This window comes from Onychostoma macrolepis, chromosome 20 (genome assembly GCF_012432095.1).
Source record: "Onychostoma macrolepis isolate SWU-2019 chromosome 20, ASM1243209v1, whole genome shotgun sequence".
Lineage (NCBI taxonomy): Eukaryota > Metazoa > Chordata > Actinopteri > Cypriniformes > Cyprinidae > Onychostoma > Onychostoma macrolepis.
In genome coordinates, this window is record NC_081174.1 from 15,505,479 (window position 1) to 15,529,712 (window position 24,234).

The 24,234-nt window shown below is 38.8% G+C and overlaps 4 protein-coding genes across 8 annotated transcripts in view; 2 read left to right on the forward strand and 2 right to left on the reverse strand.

The window, feature by feature from the left end:
- Positions 1–2,041, reverse strand: part of mdn1 (midasin AAA ATPase 1) — a 48,198-nt gene extending 46,157 nt beyond the window's left edge. Inside the window, 4 exon segments of the mRNA XM_058754929.1 lie at positions 86–284; positions 287–309; positions 694–920; positions 1,764–2,041. Coding sequence (XP_058610912.1) covers positions 86–284; positions 287–309; positions 694–920; positions 1,764–1,859 — 545 coding nt within the window. The 5' untranslated portion in view covers positions 1,860–2,041.
- Positions 2,042–2,798: 757 nt separating this feature from the next.
- Positions 2,799–13,376, forward strand: casp8ap2 (caspase 8 associated protein 2). The gene is given in 11 exon segments (XM_058754931.1): positions 2,799–3,051; positions 3,379–3,436; positions 3,905–3,982; positions 5,666–5,769; positions 5,881–5,955; positions 6,056–6,171; positions 6,297–6,706; positions 6,709–9,204; positions 9,415–11,929; positions 12,043–12,142; positions 12,225–13,376. Coding segments are annotated over 10 exon segments (6,006 nt in total). The 5' UTR covers positions 2,799–3,051; positions 3,379–3,387; the 3' UTR covers positions 12,288–13,376.
- A 1,374-nt stretch (positions 13,377–14,750) lies between these two features.
- gja10b (gap junction protein alpha 10 b) lies at positions 14,751–17,006 on the forward strand. Its single transcript, XM_058755839.1, has 2 exons — positions 14,751–16,352; positions 16,871–17,006. The coding sequence occupies exons 1-2, from the start codon at positions 14,949–14,951 to the stop codon at positions 16,907–16,909; spliced, it is 1,443 nt and encodes a 480-aa protein (XP_058611822.1). The 5' UTR covers positions 14,751–14,948; the 3' UTR covers positions 16,910–17,006.
- A 2,339-nt stretch (positions 17,007–19,345) lies between these two features.
- The window catches only part of bach2b (BTB and CNC homology 1, basic leucine zipper transcription factor 2b), a 101,560-nt gene continuing 96,671 nt past the window's right edge, over positions 19,346–24,234 (reverse strand). For all 5 annotated transcript variants that reach the window (XM_058755038.1, XM_058755036.1, XM_058755040.1 and 2 more), the window contains one exon: positions 19,346–24,103. In XM_058755038.1, coding sequence (XP_058611021.1) covers positions 23,657–24,103 — 447 coding nt within the window. In that variant the 3' untranslated portion in view covers positions 19,346–23,656. The remainder of the gene's footprint in view (positions 24,104–24,234) is intronic.

Sequence of the window (24,234 nt, forward strand, 5' to 3'; positions counted from 1 at the left end):
ATTGAGTAAAGGTACAGATTGAAGATATTCTGAAAAACTTCTGGACGTTCTGAGAGGCTTTGTCTGATCTACAAATCAGCAATACCTTCTGACCATGACGTCACTGGTGAGAAGCTGTGAAACACAGGCACTCCAGTCCCACAGGACACGGAACTTCTCACAATCGCTTTGGAGGAAGCGGAGGGTGGCCCCCATCAGGTCCCGTAATTTCATCCGTCTGGGCCCATACTGGATGGAAGCAGCCTCTTCGCTGGTGAAGAAGAGCCTCTGAAATACTGGGGAGAGCTGCTAAAATACCTCGCTGCAAACCTGTGAGAAAACAATTCAAATCTGTTCATGATATACTGGGCATTTGTTCTGAATATACTGATATACTGGACAATTGTTCATTCATATTCAGACCAATTTGCCAACGAATCATTTAGACTAATGATTAAATTGATTTATTGACAGATTTATTGAAAAAACTGACTCAAAAAAAGATACATGCTCACAAACAGATAAATTCAAACAAGTGCAATATCCAGCCAATGAAATATATAAATTAATTTGAAAAAAATCACTACAGAGGCTTCTATAAATTTTCCAACTGTATAATATCCATTTGCCATGTTTTACAATTAAGTAATATTTCCAGATTTTCAGAACCCTCCTTTGAATCTAGTTTACATGTGATCCTGCATGGTTACTTACGCTTGAGCATCTGGACTGATGTTGAGAAGTTTGCTTAGAGCCACGCACAAGCGCTCATGGAGGTCATGATTCAGCCTGACGTCTACTTTGATCCTCTCAGCATTCCTCTCCAACAGGTCCAGGATCAGTGGTCGCAAGTGACGAGCAATGAAGAGTGTGTATTCCTTCTCCAACAGGAGCTGCGTAAGACATTCCAGTATACACTGCCTGTCCTGCTGACTCCATATCTACAAGGAAAACATTTATGCCAGTCAAAACAATAAATAATAAAATATAATAATTATAACAATAATAATAATACATTATAGAATAATAAAAATAATAAATTCCTACAGGATTTTTTTTCCATTATTGTTAATTCATAGAGTCGTATTTGGATATTAGATCTCAATTTTTCTTATTGAAATAATGTCTACTAATATTATTAATAATGATGATGATCACAGGACGAGTTGTAAGCGTTTTAAAATCCTGAAATACTACCACTAAATTGTTATTTTTTTAATCTTACAGGAATAATTTATACTTTTAGCAATCATTATAATTCTATTGGAACCATGTTTGTTGTGTTTTATGTGGGAATCCTATTAGAAAATTATCATATGGATACTTCTGGATTGGTTCCAAAGTATGATAGATATTCCAAAATGTTTTTATGTGCTGGTTTATATTCACAACAGTGAATATTGATCATGACCGCAAAAGTAATAAGTGTTTCTTTTATATTGTACATTGTGTATCTGTCAAAATAATAAACTGTGGTAGTGTGGTAGCATGTTTCAACAGCCCAAACTACTGAAACTATACTGCAACATGACCAAAATAATCCATCATGCTCAAAACAAGACTGGATTCCCAAATAGACAAATATGCAGAACACTTAAATTACGGTTATTATGGAAACGAATGAATTGAAATCATTACTTCTGTATAAACAACCAATGAGCAGCATGTGTACTACAGAAACGTGGGGCAGTATGGTGTGACAAACACGTTGTACTCTGCATGTGCTAAACAGATGAAAGCCTCTTATAACGGTCTTATAAAGTGCTCAGATCATGCTGTCTTACCTGTTTTGCGAGATACTTGCTGAGTTCGTTGTGACTTTTATCGATATGTCTTGAGATTGCACCTAGAGATGTCAGGCTCAACTCCAGGTTTTCCATTCTATCATTTGTCGTGAATATAGGGATTTCCGACGATGCCTCTGCGGCTGGTAAAGGCTTTAATATTTCAAGTATTCTTCGTGATGGGAACCATAAGACTCATCACTCGCTTGGCTGTCTAGGTTGTATCACAACACAGCGAGCACGTTCCCCTCAGTATTAAAATCCTAGTCCACATGTGAGTAAATGAAGAGCACTTCCGGGTCATTCGACTGTGTCGCGGAGCTCAAGCTCACTGTGCTGCAAGCATACTGTTGTGATGTTTTTGGTAAAGGTTTAGTACGAAACACTTAAATATGTAACGAATATGGTTTTGTTATTTTGGACTGCACTATTCAGTGTGAGTGTCACAGCTTAATTTCCATTGTTCCTCAAAACGTGTATCTTTCATCGTATTTGGTCAACTCACAGAGCTGTGTAGCCTTATATTATTTACATTTATGAGGCCCAAATAAGTTTTTGTCAATGAGTTAAGTGTTGGCAATGACAAGCTCTGGAGGATGTTTTGTCAACAGTAGTTAGATTTATTTGGCCAGCAATAAACCATGAAAACATATTAGGCATGCTTTCCATTATTTTGTCAAATTATTTTCTGCTACATCATTTTTATGAATAATACACATTACTAGACTCAAAGAAATTAGTCAATTAGACTGAAAAGTAACAAGGAATTGAATATACAGATTATGAAAATAGTCTCCTATTCTCATGTTAAAACCCCAGAAGAAACGAGATACACATACATATGAAAAACTGAACTGAAATTTCCATTATAACATATCCATACAAGTACCAAATATAGACTATTTGTATTTAAATTAGGAACGTGAAATTTAGCTAAGAAAACAAATCTTATATATATTTAATTATTTATATTGTTTTTAATATTCAGTTCTAAATGTTAACGTTAATGACATTCTTTTTAGAAAAGGAGAGACCGCGGGAAAATGATGTCACTTCCTGTTTGGCGAATGTGTATGGTGAAAGGTTGGCGCGGAGCTGGTGGAAGTATGCTACAAGAAATGTTTAAATCGCTGTCTACAAGAAAATTGGAAATTTCTAATTAACTGCAAATGTCATTATACGCTCGCATTAGCATGGGTGTCAGATCCTGATGTCCGCTCTATAGTGTTTGGCTCATCTTACAGATTTATATCCGCCTGTTGTCGTTAGCTCACCACCAGAGATACAGGTATTGTTCATATAAGTTACTTTATTTTGATTTCACTTTGTGAACATACTATAGTAATACTGTATTTTGATCGCTTTAATTTGTCGGAGTTTGTGTAAATCCATGGTCGTACAAGTGTAGTTTGTTTAAGAATTATAGTGGAATTGTTGGGTGGGTTATTACTTTAATATTAAGTTGTTTCTTTTGTTCTTTTAGTATCACATTTCAGTACAGTGTTTCTTCACTACATGACAGGAAGTGGTGTAGTTGAACTGACACATGCCCACTGTTGCTGGTATTGTCACTCTTTTCAGGAACATAATGTGCTATGTTTTTGTCTTTCAATAGCTGACTAAAATGGATGTAATAGATGAACTTTATGGAGATCTTGATGACAAGCCTTTTGGTAAGAGAGTCTTTCTCTCCCGTGCAACAGCCATTTCTTTATTTTCACCTAGTTAACATGCAGTTTTCATGTAAGAGTGCTACTGTGTTGTATCTATTATCTAGTATTTTTTTAAATTTTCTAAGTAATCCACAAGAAATGCTTTTAAAAATAACACATCATTAAAGCAGTTATTCAGCGTGCTTCAATAATTCCTCAACAGTTTCATGAGATCAAAGGCAAGTTGTGCAAAATCAACCAAATGTAGATAAATACATTAGATGCATGAGCATCACAACAACTGCACTTGAAATTGGGGTCGGGAATGATCACATTAATACCTGGTTACATTTAGCTCACTGGAGTGTGCTGTCTTGATATCTGATCCATATGTAATTTCAGAGCTATGAAAACATAACTTGCATGTATTGGTCAAGTGTATATGCTGGAGTTGCTGTTGCGTTATGACATTATCAGTGTTTGTTACAGGTACTCTGCATCACAATGAGGACTCTGTGGATATTTACTCTGGCCTGGAAAACAGCCCTAAGGTTGATGGGCACAGAGGTGGTTTTCATTAATGTGTCTCGAATTGAGTACATCACGCTCATAGTTTTTATTGAAAGTAATTTGTTGATATACAGGTGCTGGTCATATAATTAAAATATCATCAAAAAGTTGATTTATTTCACTAATTCCATTCAAAAAGTGAAACTTGTATATTATATTCATTCATTACACACAGACTGATATATTTCAAATGTTTATTTCTTTTAATTTTGATGATTAGAGCTTACAGCTCATGAATGTCAAAAATCAGTATCTCAAAATATTAGAATATTACTTAAGACCAATACAAAGAAAGGATTTTGAGAAATCTTGGCCAACTGAAAAGTATGAAAATGAAAAGTATGAGCATGTACAGCACTCAATACTTAGTTGGGGCTCTGAATTACTGCAGCAATGCGGCGTGGCATGGAGTCGATCAGTCTGTGGCACTGCTCAGGTGTTATGAGAGCCCAGGTTGCTCTGATAGTGGCCTTCAGCTCATCTGCATTGTTGGGTCTGGTGTCTCTCATCTTCCTCTTGACAATACCCCACAGATTCTCTATGGGGTTCAGGTCAGCGAGTTTGCTGGCCAATCAAGCACAGTAACACTATGGTCATTGAACCAGCTTTTGGTACCTTTGGCAGTGTGGGCAGGTGCCAAGTCCTGCTGGAAAATGAAATCAGCATCTCCATAAAGCTTGTCAACAGAAGGAAGCATGAAGTGCTCTAAAATTTCCTGGTAGATGGCTGCGTTGACTGTGGACATCAGAAAACACAGTGGACCAACACCAGCAGATGACATGGCAGCCCAAATCATCACTGACTGTGGAAACTTCACACTGGACTTCAAGCAACATGGATTCTGTGCCTCTCACTCTTCCTTCAGACTCTGGGACCTTGATTTCCAAATGAAATGTAAAATTTACTTTCATCTGAAAAGAGGACTTTGGACCACTGAGCAACAGTCCAGTTCTTTTTCTCCACAGCCCAGGTAAGATGCTTCTGACGTTGTCTCTGGTTCAGAAGTGGCTTGGTAGCCCTTTTCCTGAAGGCGTCTGGCGTGGTGACTCTTGATGCACTGACTCCAGCTTCAGTTCTCTCCTTGTGAAGCTCTCCCAAGTGTTTGAATCGGCTTTGCTTGACTGTATTCTCAAGCTTGCGGTCATCCCTGTTGCTTGTGCACCTTTTCCTACCCAAATTCTTCCTTCCAGTCAACTTTGCATTTAATATGCTTTGATACAGCACTCTGTAAACAGCCACACCTTTCAGTAATGACCTTCTGTGACTTACCCTCTTTGTGGAGGGTGTCAATGTTCGTCTTCTGGATCATTGCCAAGTCAGCAGTCTTCCCCATTATTGTGGTTTCAAAAAACAAGAGGTACCCAGAATTTATACTGTAGGGATGGTCATTTATTCAAACTCAAATGTAAATATTCTAATTTTTTGAGATACTGATTTTTGACTTTCATGAGCTGTAAGCTCTAATCAAAATTAAAAGAAATAAACATTTGAAATATATCAGTGTGTGTAATGAATGAATATAATATACAAGTTTCACTTTTTGAATGGAATTAGTGAAATAAATCAACTTTTTGATGATATTCTAATTATATGACCAGCACCTGTATGTGTATCACAGAAATAGCAGGAGAAAACTTTTTAGACTTCAATAATTAATGAAGTGTCCTTTTTTTAAATTAGGTAAAGTCAACACTCTTCTTTCCCCATGCACAATGGAATCAATGGATATATATGAGGACATTATCAGGCAAGAACAAGAAGAAAAGGAGGCAACTTATAATGAGGTATGTGACTTGAGTTTTGAATATGGTTGCATGGCATGCTTTTGGTTTGGTTTTGCATTTAAAATGGACAGGAAAGATATGTTGTCTCATTGTACTTATCTTTTATTACAGTTAAAGCAAAAATTTGATGAAGCACAAAAGCAAGTTAAGGAACTGATCTCACAGTTACAGCTACTGCAGACAAAGGTGTGTTTCCTTTTAATGGTTGTTCTGTTATATATTGATGCTGAATAAATAACCCCCACAAATTAGTTAGCTTGTTTTTTTTTACTTTTTATATTTAAAGAACTCGAGTTTGAGCAGTGAAAACATGCTCCTGAAGAAGAACATTTGTTCGCTCATCAAGACAGCTAGAATGGAGATTGTGCGTAAGGATGAGGAAATTAGCAGACTCAGCAATAGGTAAAAACTCCGGCTCTGGTACTAGGATCAGCAAACAGATGTTTAATACTAAGCCTGGCTTGTTTCAGGATTGGATAGTTTTATATAAAACTAATTTCTCTGTTTTTGTGTTGTCATCATCTCAGGTCTGGTCGAGGAAGTTATTTCCGTCGCTCTCAAATGGAAAGTGGTCCGGCAAACACAAGGCACAGTTTAAACAATTCTGCAAGTTCTGTTTTGGAATCACAAGGTGCTAGACAAGATAATGTTATGAGTGAGGTAAATCAGCACAAAGGTAGAAACTCTGTGTCGGATCCCTGTGCAAATCCACCAACAACGTCAACTACAGCAACACAACCATTTAAGGTGCTCCAGAGATGCCCTAGAACTGATCTTGATAGTCCTCTGCAGTGTCAGAATAATTCTGCTGCTAAATCTGACAGTAAGACCCTCACTGTTCAACCACAGCAGGAGTCCAGACCTGTTCATCCTAACAGAACATCCACCACGTCCACGGTGGCCGATGTCTCAAATGCTCCCAAAACGGCGACTCTACACTGAGAGTTCCTGATACAACTACTGATTCTCAATTCAGTACATTGAAAGACAATAAGAACAGTTCATCAAAACAGGCAGACAAGCTAGAAAAAACACAAAAATGCACAAGCCGGGACAAAGAGTGTAACTCGAAGGATAAGAATGTGTCACAAAAGACTCAGAGAAGAGTGGATAGCAAGTTAGGGAAAACTGAAAAAGAGCTCATAAAAGACAATTCTGTGTCCAGTGACAACGGTAATCAGCAGCCTGAGGTTCCAGTCGTTCTTAAAAGTTCAGAACAATCGAAAAGCCGTTCCTCGCAGTCACACAAAGCCTCACCATCTGTCTCTTCCCAGTCATCCAGAAGTTCAGTTAACACAGCAGCAGATGTAGAGACACAGAGTCAAGGGCACATGCATAATCAAAATCCAGACAGAACTAGCAGAGAAACTAAACACTCGAACAGCACAACTTGTCCTGTTTTGGATGAAGCAAGTCATTCCCAAAACCACAAAGGGAAGAAAAGAGATGCAAGTGGCCATGAAAGGAAAGAGGAGAAAAGTTCCAGTGCAGAAAGGAGGAGCAGCAGAACTGGAAAAAGCAGAGACCATGAGCAAAAGAGGACGAAGGAGAGTGACAGGAGTAAAAGAGATGAGGGTAACAGCAGCAGTAGTAGTAAAGAAAGAAGAAGCAACAGATCAGACAGTAGCAAAGAGTATGAGCGAAGGAATATACGGGAAATTGATAATAAATCTGAAGATAAAAGATCTAAGAAACAAGTTGATGCTTGTGGGCAAGATTTTACTTCTCCCAAATGGGATTCTCAACGAAAGGATGCTTATAAGCAGAAATCATCAAGCAGAATCAATGAACCATCATCAAAAAGCAAAAGGTCTCACAGCCATGATAAAGCTAGAAAGATGGATGATCTGAAATGCTTGGTCAAAAATGGAAATTCTTGTTTTGGAGACAAGGGTATAGACAAGGACAGAGAAAGAAAAAGAGGTGGACATTTGAATCATAGGGTACATAAGCACAGAGAATCAAAAAATGCTCTTACCAAAGATGACAGAAAGAAATCTCCTAAAAAGCACAATGTTGTCGGAAAAGGTCAAGATAGTAAGAATGAGCAGGACAAACACCTTGAATCTGAGTCTTCATCAGTGGTAGCTGTCAGCAGCAATCCCTGCAAAACAACTGAGGATAATAGTCCAGACAGAAAACTGAGTTTCATGGAAACACTGAATCTTACCCTATCGCCTCTTAAAAAGCAAAAGCAGTCTTCTGATCCCAAAGAAGCCAGTGGAGAAACATCTGAAGATGCTTCGCCTCATAACAGCAGATTATCTGATGCTGGGGAGGAATTCTTTGTCATTGATGAATTAAAGAACAGCTGGAACAGCATTGAGGAAGTGGATGAGGTCCCTGTGCCCACAACTGCAGGTAAAAAAGAAGACCTGACCAGTTCTTGCAAAGAGTCTGGACAAGTTGTTGATCTTTCCACAGCTATAGTCTCTGAGAAGCCCTCAGGTGAACAAACAGATATGGATGAACAAGAAGAGAATGCCATGGAAAGTCACGAGGCTGTGGACAAAGTGCCAGCCAGTGTTAAATGCTCAGAGGAGAAAAAGAACAAGATTTCAGATTCCAATGTGTTAGACAAAGATTCATTATCAAAATTAACCCTTACAAGAGAATCTCCAAATCGTGTCTGTCATAACAGCACCAAAGACTCTCCGGGAATCATAGATAATTCTGTTGTCTCTAATACTTTGTCTACTAAAACTTCAGAAGTGGCAGTTTCAGATAATATTCCTGATTCAATTGTTGAAGGTTATCAGCAACAAGATCCTGTTAACGCTGTATCTGAGGACACTTCTCCGATGAAAATCCAAAGGAGTCCTCAGACCAAGTCTCAGGATTTACCACCAGCATCAAAGGGGATATGTCAAGATGATGTGTCGTCCTCAGACAAGGCACAAAGTATTCCTGAGATTAATTCTTCTAGGATTTCTGATAGTTCTGTCAACATGGAAGTGTCCTCTAGCACAATTAGTGCAGATATTGATGAGCCAAGCAAAGTTATATGTGATTCTGAACAAGTGGATACTTCAAAACAGGACCGTAAGGGAGCAGGGGAAGCAATTGAAAATTCAAAAATGATTGAAACACCGCACGCATCTGAAAATCTCAAAATGTCTGAAAAATCAAATCAAAGTCCGTCATGGGGTGAGAACAATATGGCTCCAAATGATAGCACCACTGTCAGTGAGGAGACCATGTCATCTTCGCAGCCTGGTTTCTCAGAGCCAGATTCCACAGAGAAAGAGGAACAGAACAAAAAGTCATCAAACCCTGTTGTGTTTTGCCCTGATGAAGACTCCATGATGCTTACTCTTAGGAACATCAGAGTTATCCCAGAGCCTCTCAGCCCTCTTACAAGCCCAGTCCGTCAGGTGAAGAATGTACAGCCTCAGCGTGCTGAGAAGCAACCACATGTCAAAAGTCTTAACAAAGGTAAGTTTTCTTTTTTGTTGAAAGTATGGCTTTAATATTGTAAGCCTCCCATAATGTTCAGAATAGCATTATTTTTCTAATGAACAAAGCTGAAAAAAAATTCAAAATTGAAATGCATGTTTGCATGACTTGGCCCAATGGTTTTATATGTGTACAACTTGCTAATGTTAATATCTTTTTTTTTTTTTTTTTTTTTTCTTTCAAACCAAGATCTCTCAGCTGTAACAACTGGATGTAATAAGGATAAAGTGAATATGGACATGAACAAGGAAAATAAGTCACCTGACTCTTCTGTCACAGCTTCCTCCTACAAAGGGACAAAAGACGCCCTCTCGCCGAGTGGAACAGAGGAAGACGAACTAGAGGATGGTGAGATAGTGAGTGAGAGTGAGGAAGAGGGACCTTTGTTTATCCAGACTCCTCCAAGAGAAAAGGACAAATCAGCCTCAGGGACTGATTCAAGTCCAAAGCCATCTGCAGTTGGGAAAAGAGTGTCCCAAATGAAATCTTGCATCCCTGCTAAATATTCAGAGCAAAGCAAGAGTTCAAAGTCGTCTTCTAATGACAGTCCCACCTCAAGTAAAAGACGCTTTAAAACTGTCAGCCCACCATTCAAAGCAGCAGTCTATACTATAGAAGGATTTATGGACATGTTAGGATCAATTCGAGCTGAGTTGAGGAAAAAGTACATGAAGCTTCAGAAAAATGTCACTAAAACTGCCTTCTGCTGTATAGTGGATATGTCTCAGGCTTCTTTTATAGAATTCATTAATTCCGCTGACTTGGATAAATTGTACTGCCAAGGTAATGGCATCAAAGTTAGACTTAATAAAATTATTTCATCGATCATGAGCAAGGTCACCAAGAATGGCATTGTCAATCGTATCTTTGAGCAGAGAGCTGGAGACCTCAAGCAGAAGTTGTGGACATTTGTGGATGGGCAGTTTGACTTCTTGTTCAAGGAACTGAAGACAGCACTCAAAAGTGGATCGGAGCCATCTAAGAATGCGTCATTGGATAATAAAAATGCAACTCTTAAAAGAAAAGAGATTGGAAGTGAGGTGGAGGAAAAAGAACCCTTTAACACATCTGGGCATCTTCACAGAACCAAGATGTCAAAAGTTGACACAGGAAGTTTTGTCAGAGAGGCCCCTCCAAATAATCTCCCTCGCAGGGGCCTTGGGAGCAGGGGTAAAAACATAAAAGCTGTTATGAATGAAGATGATCAGCCGGCAAAGGTGGCAAGTGCAACATCACATCAGCTTCCTACTTCATCCTCTGAAAGGTCTGTCCATGAAGGTACCTCTGGATCTGAGACTAGAATCTCTTCCTATGTCCGACGTCTCTCCCATAATGGATCGATTCAGGATAAGTCAGACTTTGAAATTCTCACCGAGCAGCAAACAACAAGCTTAACATTCAACCTGGTCTCTGACTCACAAATGGGAGAGATATTCAAGTGTCTTTTGCAAGGGTCTGATTTGCTTGAATCCAGTGTTCCCATAGGCGACAATACAAGTTGGCCACTCAGCACACCTCGAAAGGAAGGACTTTCAGGGGAGAGTTTGATTGGGATTATGACCCCTAATAAGACAACCCCATCTAAGTTCCTCTCATCCTGGCCTTCCATTTCCCCCTACAAATTTGCTTCAAATAGCAAAATGCTGGTAGACCCAGCAATTCTCGATGAGAGCTGCTTGTTGGAAGTTCCCTCTAATTCTGAACCATGCCAGCTTCCTCTTCATTCAACTGTAATCCCGCAGAAATCATACTCTATATTGGCGGAAGATCTAGCTGTGTCCCTTACAATTCCCTCACCGCTAAAGTCAGATAGTCACTTGAGTTTCTTGCACCCTGGAACTGGACAGCCACTGTCTGCCCCAAACAGTGTCCTGAGTGCCCATTATAGTGAAGATGCTCTTCTTGATGGAGAAGATGCCACTGAGCAGGACATACACCTCTCTCTGGACACCGACAACTCCAGTTGTGGGTCGAGTCCCAGCAGGACATGGGAGGGTTCTGATCCACCCTGTTTCCAATTCCAACCCAATTTACAAATGCAGGCTGTGGTAATGGAGAGGTCAAATGATCATTTCATTGTGCGAATAAGACGAACATCATCTGGCCCAATTGAAAGCAAACAAAATGAAGGGAAAGCGGCACCAGAATTAGCTGAATGCCCAGAGCTGAGTCTTAAGCATAATCTCACTCTGACCCATCAAGACTTGGGTTCCGCACCTGGAGAGACTTCGAGCAAAATCCCGACTAAGGTAAAAGAGTCATGTCTCATTTCAGATAAAGCGATAGAAGCTCAACCATCAAGCCAAAAATCCTCATCTGAAGGTATTTGTGATGACAGCTCGTCCCGCAACAATGCTGAGCCTGATTCCAAAGCATGTGTTATTGAGGAATGTAGTACAACAGAGACTGAAACATCAGAGGTGGTTTCAGGAGAAATAAAGAACGCCATGCAGAGCTCAAGCGCACCAGAGTCTGAATCCAAGAAGGTGTCAAGGAAACGCAAGGAGCACAGATCAGCGACTAAGGCAAAGCGCCAAAAAGTAGAGAAATCTCAAGATAAACATTCTAAGTCCAGGCATAAGAAAAGGTCAAAATCCTCCAAAGACAAAGACTCCAAAATTGCAGTACCCCAGGTGTCCCCTAGCAGCCTGTCTGCTAAGAATGTAATCAGGAAGAAAGGGGAGGTAGTGGTGACGTGGACCAGGTGAGTTGATAGAATTTATACCAAGACAGGAGTGGAAATTCAATGTGCATAACTAAGTACAAAAATACACATTAAGTCAAGGCAACCAATTAAAAAGCTAATGTCTTTTGAAGGGATGAAGATCGGGACATACTCATTGAGCTTAAAATGAAGGGCACTTCACCCAAGACATTTGCTGCTCTTTCAAAAAGGCTAAAGAAGTCAACAGAGCAGGTATGCTTCACTATTGTGTTCTTATAAATATGAAGTAAGTTAACAGCTTTGTTATAAATGAATGATTGATGTTTTCGGACAGATTGAGGAGCGATTCTCTCAACTGATGAAGCTGTTCAAGAAGAAAGAGAAAATGGAGAATTGATTTAACGACAAAAAGATTGAACTAACTTCATAATGGATGCTGATGCACACATCAAAATCTCCATAGACTTCGTAGGCAGAAATATAATACGTTGACTCTGAAAATCAGTGTATAATTTCTGTTGATGTTCATCTGTTTGGAAAAAAGCACTTACAGTTGTAACTTACCAAAAGATCTGCAGTAAATAGTGCGATCTGTTTTAGAAGCTTTTTTTTTTAGTTAACATTCAGTATTATCAGATTACCAAAATTTATAATCAGAGCAGACACCAATTAGGCTACATTTTTATTACCTAGAGAGATATTTGCAATGTGGTCTGCTCTGAAATTGACTGTAATCCCTGTCAAGGACATACACGGACACAACAAAGTAGATAAATGAAGGTTCATAGTATTTTCAGTGCATAAAGCCCTGTGCGATGCCATACATTTTACTTGTTTTGGCAAGTTGGTGATTGCAAAAAGTAGTACAGTTACTGTTTTGTTGATGCTGACAAATTTTTATGCAATTAAATGAAAGAAAAACTACTTGAAGGACATCACTAACTTGTATTACAAGTTGACTTTTGCAGCATTTGCAATGCCTTTGAAACCTACCTCTGAAGACAACAAATGCTTGTAAATCTTATGCTTTAAAAATCTAAACCTAAATGTTTATCTACCGAAAGGCCTCATGTTTTGATCACTTAATTTTTCCCTCCTTTTGTTTTGTGTATGAGGTTGGTGTTGGAATAACATGGCTCTAAATGTGGAGATGGAAAGAATATTTGCTTGTTTCACTCAATTGTCAGAATTTGAGTTTAATTCTAAATCTTTTTCATTAGTCATCCTGATAGATGCAACTTGATATTTTCATAACATGTTTTTGTTGTTTTATAGGTAATGAGTAAGGGGATTGTTCCCTTGTGTATATATTTGTAAAGTTTAATTGATCTGAAAGATTTTTAAACCATTTTATTTTTCTCAAAGAGAGAAACCTGGATGTGGGAAAAATACATTGTATGTTGTTTGGAAATACATTTTGTAAATATTTGTAGCTTCTGGCAGACCTCTCAAACTTTTGAAATAAAGCTTATTTATTTAAATGTCATGATTATTTTGAGAAGTATATTTCAGTTTCTAAACTGCATTCTTACAGGCATAAACTTCCTCAATGATTTGTAACTCTTATTTTGGATTAGGAATTCAAAATAACTTTTTTTTAAAAATATATATCACGGGATTAAATGAGTCTACTTTGTAGAACCAAACAGTATTGGGAATTTTGTAAAATGATGGTTTTAGCAGATGCTTTAAATCCCTAAATAACATATCACCATAATGTTTAGGCTTATTATTACAGTTTGTAGCACAGGGGGTATAAATGCAAGCACTGAACAATTCACAGTTCATTGACAATACTATGGTTCAGGCACAAGTGGGATATTTAGGTCACAGTCTGCCAGTTGTTAACCTTATTTAACCTCTGAAATCCAGTTCTGTCCACACTCATCTAACCTGTGAGACTTGAGCGTGCTAGTACAAAATATATTTATAAAAGTTTTAAATGTATAAAAGTTCATTTAGTTTTTAGGCATTTCTAAAATTATATGTGATAATTTCTCGACTCAAATTACAGCTGAATTCATACAGCTAAAATTCTTAAAATTCATATACATGAGCACTATAATACATATATATAAGCTTTATAAAAAGGTAAAACATACACATACAGGCCTACTGTAAGTAAACGAGCTTCAGCCGGCAGGCTGTAATTAAATCTCAACATTGTGCCTAGTGAAGTGTAATTTGTTACGTGAAGCTGAACAGTATCCACTTGTTGAACTCTGCAGTTAATTACATATATCTTATTTCTAAGCGATTAACAGCTGGCTCACATTCCTGAAGGTAGTTTTCAGCTACCCTCTCGTTACATCACTCTCAGACTACAGAAAACCAAAAATAGCCCTTCAAGCGTATGACTATGAAATCGGACGTGTCTCATTGATCATCATGTCTCGCCAAAAAAAAAAAAAAGAGGCTGTATTAATGGAATACTGACTTATCGCTTACTAAATACTGCACAATAGACACTGTACACTGTATATTATTTTCAGAATTAGTGAATAAGTATATCATGCAACAATAATTGTTTCAAGAAGCAGTGCGCTAAAATGAAATATGTAAAAATGTCTTCAATTTAGGTAGCCATTTGGTAGTATAGCCAATACTGAGATGCGTTCAGATTTGACAAGTATTCATTATTAATTACCTAAACTATCGATACTTTGGCATATTCCACACAAGTCATGGGGTATTTTGGGATTGTTGCTAATATGTTCCCCCTGACCCGCCCTCAACAGTTGTGATGCAAGTTAGCCCCTCAGGGTACCGTCCAGCCTACAGATCGATAGCAGCATTGTATGAGCTCAATGCACAGAGAAACTGGACTTCATTCAGCAAAGCAATGTTCACAGAAGAGTACTAAATACTCCCACGAGGGGGAAAGGATATCGGAGTTGTATGATATTGTTTTTGTGTGATGGACTGATGCAGCAAGTGTTCTGTGAATACCACAAAAATGTAAGTTTCCCTTTATAATTGGATGTAGTTAATCTAATTTATATTTATAACCTAATTTAGATTTATAACCTTCTCTCTTCCAGTTTTAGGCCATGCGAAAATGGGAGATTGGAACTTGCTAGGGAGTATCTTGGAGGAGGTTCACATTCACTCCACCATTGTGGGCAAAATCTGGCTCACCATTCTTTTCATTTTCCGTATGCTTGTGCTCGGGGTTGCCGCCGAAGATGTGTGGGACGATGAGCAAAGTGAGTTTGTGTGCAACACAGAGCAGCCTGGATGCAAGAATGTCTGCTATGACCAGGCGTTCCCAATATCCCTCATCCGATACTGGGTCTTACAGATCATCTTTGTCTCCTCACCTTCTTTGGTGTACATGGGACACGCACTGTACCGGCTCCGGGCGCTGGAAAAGGAGCGCCACAAGAAAAAAGCACAGCTGAAGGTGGAGCTGGAGGAGATGGAGGCTTTGGACGAGCACAAAAGGATTGAGAAGGAGCTTAGGAAGCTGGAAGAGCAGAAGAAAGTGAGGAAGGCTCCTCTGAGGGGCTCCTTGCTGCGCACATATGTGTTGCATATCATAACAAGGTCAGTAGTGGAAGTGGGATTCATAGTGGGGCAATACGTGCTCTACGGTATTGGACTGTCACCGTTATACAAATGTGAGCGGGACCCCTGTCCCAACAGCGTGGACTGCTTTGTTTCACGGCCAACGGAGAAGAACATCTTCATGATTTTCATGCTAGTCATTGCAGGTGTGTCCCTGTTCCTCAACCTCCTGGAGATATTCCACCTTGGTGTGAAACAGATCAAGCAGGCCATTTATGGATCCAAGTACACTGGAGATGAAGAAAGTATTTGCAGGTCAAAGAAAAACTCCATGGTCCAACAGGTATGCATCCTTACCAATTCCTCACCACAAAAACTTATGCATTTGACGCACACTTCCCTCGCAGTTGTACCCGATGGACAGACAGCACCCATGCCTCTCTATATGCCAATGGCTGCTCCTCCATTTAGCCAAGAGGTGCCAAAAAGTGACCCTAATGGATCTGAGCAGCCCCTCAGGCAGAACCGTCTTCCTAGCCAGCCTGAATTTCAAGCTCTCCAACAGTTAGGAGCAACAGAACGACGACACACTTTAGACAACCGTCCGCACTCCTGTAGCAGCGAGGAGTCTGGGCCCAAGGGCTCTGGACCGCCCAAGAACATTGGTCAGCAGCCCAGAGCTTCACTCAGAGCCAGTAACATAGAGATACCAGCAGCATTACGGAAACAGAGCCGAGTCAGTCAATGTAAAGACTTCAGCGAGGAGAGCGATTCCCAGGAGAGCGGGAACTACCCCACTGCCAGGAAAGCCAGTTTCATGTCGCGAGGGCTTTCAGAAAGCTCGTCCGAAAGTGCAACCTCCAAAAGTGGATCAGACACCGAGGCCAACCGTATAGCTCAAGGGGAGAGTCCAGCTATGACACCGCCTCCTGCCACTGGACGCAGAATGTCAATGGTGAGTAGAAAAACACACTACTGTTTATCCACTTGTTGAGTTGTGATCAAATGAATACTGTTTCTTCCACTCAAGCGGGTTTCAAGTGAGAACACTACCTCGACAGCCGTTGAGCACTATGAGCACTTTATGCTTTTAAAAACTCATGGTGTACAGTCTCTGGACTGACTCTTGGACACCACCGCTGCCTAAAAAGTTTTTTTTTTTTGGTAGTGCTACAGAAGAGTGTTATTAGCACCATTTGTTGTATGTTTTTGGGATCTGATAGTGTTTGGACTCAGAAACTGTAATGTCAGACTTAATAGCCAGATACTAGTTACGAACAGTGTCATCACTTTGTCAACAAAATCATGAAAATGTTAGATATTTAGAAAAAAAGAAAAGAAAAATGCTCATCATAACAGTAATTAGACAACAAAGGCAGTATTCAAGTTACATAATGTTATATCAAATGCCGGAATATTTGTTTTATTGATTCATTCAGTACATATATGAACAATATCTCTCTTTTTTTTCAGAGCATGATTCTGGAACTGTCTTCAATCATGAAAAAGTGACATTTTGGAGTTTGAAGTATCAGCTGTCCTCTGACCAGACAGCAATGGGATGGATATCGCTGCGTATTCCTCTGGCTTAATTTTCATTGACTCCATAATTACTACAAACATTATGATTACACATTAAAGTAATTCAACATACTGTAGTGCTGCTCTCAATAAACGCTTAAAATAAGAAGAAAGCATTTTTAACACCTCTTTTCAGTGCTTGTAGCATTTCTGGTTTTAACATGTCATTAACAGTGTTTAATAAGAACATGAATTGTGCTGTGACATTTTGCATATATGAAATCTATGACTAAGCTCAAAGAGCAATCAATGGATATCTATAAAAGAAAGCATTCTTTAAAAATACGAATTGACTTGTGACATTTCATTGACAATAATTAGGCATACTCTTTTGTACAATTTATAGCCTAGGTAGTGGTGGATATCATCGGATATGTTTGAATCAGTCAGGATTTAAGGCCTTTCATTTTTTTTATACTTTTCTTTAAAGTGTTGTAAAAACGAGATTTTTAGCAAATAGCACCCGTTACCAATCCCTACTGTGAAATAAAGTGCTTTTGTATTCACTGCGATATTATTATTAGAACTTTGGTTGTCTTTCTCCAATATTTAATACTTAATAAACAAAATATCTCAAATCCGTCCTTTATACCATCTCAAACTGTTTTATAGGCTGCTGTGAAGCAGATGAGTTCAGAATGAGAATGTGCTCTACTGCCATCTGGTGGTGAACTTCATATTATACAAATGTTTGACCTTTAACACTGTTTGAACCTCATATGATTATAGTATGTTGACCTAATACATGTCTTTTTTAATGCACTACTGATAAAAGTTAGTTTCCACTAGTGGGAGCAACATAGATCTACTAACAGATTTCAGGAAATTTGCTCATCCCAGGCCTCATTAACATATCAATAAATTTAGTCTTAGCCTAGATCCAGTAAATCTCCTCAAGGCAAACTTTATTTAAAGATCAGCGTGTTTTAATTCTTGAGTACTTGGTCAAAACGTGATTTAAAATGTGAGTTTTTTTCTTGTCTCTAACAATTATATCTACAATTAGGCTATAATACATTCTTAAATATTAATTGGAAGTACTCACAAATATATAATTAACTTCAGAAAATGAATTGACATACATGATGTTTTTTTTCCCTCACCACAAAAGATTTTATGGGATAGAACTATAAAACTCACCAGAGTGTGTGCAGGCTTGTTGAAAAAGCAGGTCAAGTTTGGAAAGAGGGCCTGAAGGGAATGAAGGCTGACTTTGATTTTGCCTGATTTATTTTCATAAATATCTGATGGTGTTGAATACAATTGTGAAATCTATTACACAAGTTTATAAGCCCAGTCTAATTAATTAATTATTGGTCTATATGGTATATACAGTGTGTATGTGTGTATACACACACACACACACACACACACACACACATGAAGATGGATATAAAAGATGGATCTCAAAATCATACAGTCACTGTTGGAAAGGGTTCAAATATGTGACCCTGGACCACAAAACCAGTCTTAAGTGTCAATTTTTTGAAATTGAGATTTATACATCATCTGAACTCTGAATAAGTAAGCTTTCCATTGATGTGTGGTTTGTTAGGATCGGACAATATTTGGCTGAGATGCAACTATTTGAAAATCTGGAATCTGAGAGTGCAAAAAAATCTAAACCTTTAAAGTTGTCCAAATGAATTCTTAGCAATGCATATTACTAATCAAAAACATTGTTTTGATATATTTACAGTAGTAAATTTACAAAATATCTTCATGGAATATGATCTTTACTTAATATACTTAATATACTAATTTTTGACATAAAAGAAAAATCTATAATTTTGACCCATACAGTGTATTTTTGGCTATTGCTACAAATATACCCCAGCGACTTAGGACTGGTTTTGTGGTCCAGGGTCACATATGCAGAAGATGCTGGAAAACCAAAGAATGTGCAGGAGCTGGAGGATTTTTCTGAAGAACAGCAGGCAGTTGAACTGCTCAGGGCCAACAAGGGACTCGTGAACACTATATCACAAAACAGAAAGACAATCTTGGATCAACCAGGAAACAATACACAGTATCAAGATTCAAGGGGTATGTAAACTTTTGAACGGGGTCCTTTTTATAAATTCAGTTATTATTTTGTCTTGTGGAGAATACTGAATATAAAAATCTGTTATGTGAAATAGCTTTTTCAGGACAGTATTAAATAAACAATAACATGCAATGTTCATGATCCCTCTTATTTAGTTCAAATTATTAACATATTTACGTATTCTGCAAGGGGTATGTTATCTTATGAGCACAACTGTACACACACACACACACACACAAAAGAAGAACTTATAAATAGAAAAAATGGTTCTAAATGCACTTATTGAACAATGAATGGAGAATCAAGCAACTACAACACAATTTACATGATATGTTTCTTTATTTCATAAACAGAAATGGTGTCTAGACAAAATCTGTCATTTATATAACACTAGCAATTGAAATGCATGAAAATGAGTCCTGCACAATACCGTATGTACAATGGTTTTTAAGTCATTAAATTCATTAGGGTCATTTCAAAATGAAAAAAAGTAAAAACTCTTAGTACAGAATAAGCAAAGAAACAGCTACCTCAAATCGACAATATTAACACAAAACAGTCTTCTAGAAAAAATGCGATAAAGAGTCAGAAAGAGAGATAGAGAGAGAAAAACAACTCGTGTGACTACAAGCCAAAGAGCTATTCCATTAAAAATGATGCACCAAAATCTACCAATACAATAATCCATATAATCTGTGTAAAAAGCATGTAGAAAAAACACCTGATGCAGTTTGCTGATACAGTCATTGACCAGTAATGAGAGGTATGAAGGATTTCACAGGTAGATAAGTGTGAGAGAGAGAGAGTCCGCTCTGCTAGCCGAAACATGGGGGCTCACAGCCCCTGCATACACTCTTCACTTGAAATGTGAACTATGGCCTCTGGAAGTTCTAAGGCAAAGTTGGAGGTGCACTTTGTATTCATGGTACACTGGAGCATCCCCGTCGGGCAAAAAGACAACTTGAGGAAAAGGAGCATAGTTATCAAACGGCCATTTCTCTGTTTGCTTGTAAAAACGTACAAAACAAAGAGACAGAATGCTAAACCTATCCATTCGAACGAGCCTCACGATTTCTATGTACATGGCAAAATTCTCGTAAAACACGACACCTTTTTGTAAACATTTTGCCTTTTTCTTATGCCGTTATCAGTCCAAATACTAAATGTTTTATAAAGTTAAGCAAATTGTGAAAAAGGCATGTTTTTGAGCAACGCTTTGGAACGCCAGTGTTCATATTTCAGAGGAGCAGCACGAACGAAACAAACCGACCAAATTATTCGAACTGATGACATTAAATGGGAGCTTACATAGATGAAGACATGTAGGGTGTTTTCTTGTACAGTATTGGTTCTCAATACATTTACGAAGCTTAAAATACACGTCTTTTGAACGCAATTGCAAATCGAAAGCTTAAACGATTAACATTAGCTGTAGCAGCCAATTGACAACCAAAAACGAATTGCTGGATTTTATTTTGAGATATTTCATAGCCCTTGTTGGGTTTTCATCCAAAATAATTGTGCAAATCTAGTTGGTTTTCTCTACGAATCAATTATTCTTAGCTTAGAAACTCTAAAAAAAAAAAAAAAAATCATGCTACCCACCCATTAGCTTTATAAAAAGACACACAAAAATGCAAGACACAAAAATACGCGAAGAACGAAAGCTGAGCTCACCAGCTACCATCAAAAACGTCTGGAAGGAAAAAAAATAAAATAAAAAATAAACGACAACAAAAAAAACGTTGGCACGCACCCTGAGACAAGATACAAGAGCAACCACGAGTCCGATACGAAAATAAAACCTCTGTAAAACAACAAAAACTAGCAGAAGTGTTGTTGAGAGGAGAGCTAATAAGCTTATTTAACCTGTGAGGCTTTCTGTGACCAGGACGAACCCTTGAAGTCACTGTGGAGGCAAACATGATGCAGCTTTTAGTAACAGAGGCTAACAGAGGTCAGAATTCCAATCCGTGTCACCCAGACTTCTTCCACATCTGCATCGTCGGCCTGAACCGAAGCATCCCCAGGCTCTTAAGGCCAAGTGTGCAAGCGTGAGGAGTCAGCCGTATCACAGACGGCACAGAAATAAACAAGAACACAACAAACACATTGCTATGCGAGGAACATAAATAAAAGCAAATTTGGGAAAATGTTTTTGGATCGCCTTGATGCAGGTGTGACCTTTTGTTGAATTTTCTGCAGAAATGTCAAAATTGTGGATATAGATTCTCAAGTGTACGACAGTGTGCTTGTCAAGTGGAAGTTCATGCTTTCCACACTTCATTATTCATTATTTATACAACAGGAAATAAGAAAAACGCATCATTATAGGGATGATTTGCATATGTGTGCACAAATGTCCACTTGGACCCATAAATCTTTAGTTCTAGTCTTGTACCTGATTACAATTTAGAAATGGCAAATACTGGTTTCAATTTCTTTAGAAAAAAAGAGAAAGAGAGAAAGAGAAAAAGATCCACAATGAAAACAACAGCACAACTATCCATCACAACACCTCTAGATTCTACATCCCAGGAGAGACACTTCCACCAGTGTGACGTGTGTGTGTGTGTGTGTGTGTGTGTGTGTGCGCTTGCATACGAGAGGGAGAGGGGATGTATTATAACTTGAAACGCGTCTGAATATTTAACAATCAGACTGGCAAATACACAAGCACGCATACATAGAGCTCTAGGGGTCAAAGGTCATTCAAATAATATAGCACTATGTCAAATGAGAGGCATTCCCAACTGTTGGGGGATCCAATTTTTTTTAAAAGAAAAACGCTCTCAGGTTATACTCAAGTAAACAACCATCGAACTGTTTTTCTGAGGCCTACATTTTGAGGCAAAGAAACTCTAAACAAACTATATAAAACATACAGGCAGCATGCAATTAACCATTAGTATGGATATACGCGTCTAAAAAAAATGTACAATAAAGGGAAATATAGGACGACTTTAAAGAATGGGCTTATTCCATCCAATTCAGATCAGATTTGAAGTTTGTTTAGTGTCTTCCATAAATATGCAGTTTGAATACTCCCTTATTTTTTTTCGTTTAAATGAACCTGAAAACGTTCTTTATAAGATACCAAGTCGTTAAAGATCATCTGCCTGAAAAGACACTTTTAAGTGTCCGCATTAAGTGCTTCAATTTCAGACTTTTTAGGGTTCTGAAAAAGAAATCTACCCTTTCTGAAGTGCTAAACGGTCAAAGAGTGCTGAGGGAAGAAAAAAAAAGCCAAGGACAAGGCCCTTTAATTGACTTCAAGATCATTTCCTGTTCCTGTCAGAGCGGTAAAACGGGCCGAAACTGAAAGGGTGTGGGATCGTGACAACGTTTGTTTTAGATAACACTGTTCGGAGGTGTCCTTGAACACACTGTAAATACTGATAAGAAATAAGGTTTTCTCATAGAGCACTTTTTCACATTTAAAGGAGAACAGCTCACCACTACGCACACCATTTACATCCAAATTACATGCAAGGGGCTCTATGCGCTGCACCGGCGGGGGGGTTCGTATGCGATCGTGTGTGTGCATGCGTGAGTGTAAGAATGCTAGTTTCCTGAGTTTAAGCACACCCATCGTCATGGGGAATTCATTTGAGACAGGAAACAGCAACAATTTTCCCTTCGTGACAAAAAGGTGCTTGATAAAACCCCAGAGAAAAGAAAGCAAAGAAAAATGAAAAAGCCATCTAAAGTTCTACCTGTACAATATTACTGAAACCGTCTCCATGCGCCGTACTATTTACAATACGCTTTCTGCCAAGCAAGCACTTCTCGAAAACATCCAATGGTACAGTATTGCTGACGCAAAAGGTGGGCGAAACTACGATGCGAATCGTTCGTCTTTCCGTCGTACTTTCTTTCGTATCAGTGCTGTGGAAGGCAAAGGAGGAATGTTTTAGATACCACCATCTGTACAAATTAAGTGTTGTGGAACACAGACACTACAAACGTATGATGCAGAAGACATTTTTGCATATGGACATTTACAGTCTAGCTGCTGTAGAAAAAAAAAAAATCTGTATTTTTTTTTTTTTTCATGAGTTATACTGAACATTCAGAATATTTCCTGAGTTTGAATTTACTGTGACAAGGGCCACAAGGAGAAAGAGAAAAGAGAAGGATGGTAGAGATTTAGAGGTAGAGGGCAGGAATAGTGAACGGAGGTGGGGTGGGGTGAGAGAGACAGATAGAGAGAGCAAAAAAGCTGCTGCTAGGTCCGTAGAGGTCTGAATTTGAGATGTGGTCAGAGCCCATCCCATCTGAATGGACTGTAATTGGAAACAGACAGTGTTGCCACTGTCATGGAAAGGTGTAGCACCATCATGAAGTTCTGTGAGAAGGTCTCAGCCACTCTGCCATGGCTGAATAAGAGAGAACCTGGAGAACAGTATTGCTGCTGTTAAGACAACTGTAGTGTCAACCTTTGTTTTAAAAAAAGACAATAAAAAGACATAAATATTTATATATAAAAAAAAAAAAAAAAAAAAATCAAAAACACTGGCAGAGGCTGGCCATCTCAACAGCCCTCGATTTTTGAGGGTTTGTCAGACGTAACTAAATTAAATAATAAAAAAAACATTGTAAAACAAATCAACACAGAGAAACCACTGTCATTAGGTACAGTCCTTTCTGTTGGGCTGTTCGTCAGTTGTACATTTATCTGTCATCTCCTGACAGAAGTCTACTGTCACCGTCTGATTGGACTGTTCCAGGGACAGCCCCGCCTCCAGGTAGGCGGAGCCGGGTTCTTGCTCCTCCCTGTCGTTGTCTTCGGAACCATTTCCGGTCTTCCACTGGGCTGGTCGCGGTTGACCGTCTTTTGCGGCGGCCGATTTGTGGAAGCTCTGTTCGGGGGTGGAGCAAGTGGTGAGGTCGATGCTGCCGGTGGGCAGGGCCTGGTTGCCGGGGCGCAGAATGGGGCAGTAGTGATGGACCTGTTCTGGGCTCAGCTGCACGTCTCGACACACCTCCTCAGATAGACAGGAGAAATTCTCCCATAACTCTCCCATGCATGCCTTCAACTGGTTGCGCTCGGTTAACAGCTTCTCCTTCTCACACACCTGTGGGGTGGACACACAGAAAACACACACACACTCATTTGAAACCTGTGTGCAGCACAGTTCACACACTTTTTGACTGATAAATAAACATGATCTTGCATGACCTTCTGAGTTGTTAATGATTACGAATA

What these genes read in the sequence shown, in the direction of transcription:
- gja10b (XM_058755839.1), top strand. Translation starts at nt 14,949, where the DNA reads ATGGGAGATTGGAACTTGCTAGGGAGTATCTTGGAGGAGGTTCACATT. An exon ending in CTGGACGCAGAATGTCAATG is followed by an intron (nt 16,353 to 16,870) that starts GTGAGTAGAAAA and finishes CTTTTTTTTCAG; the next exon opens with AGCATGATTCTGGAACTGTC.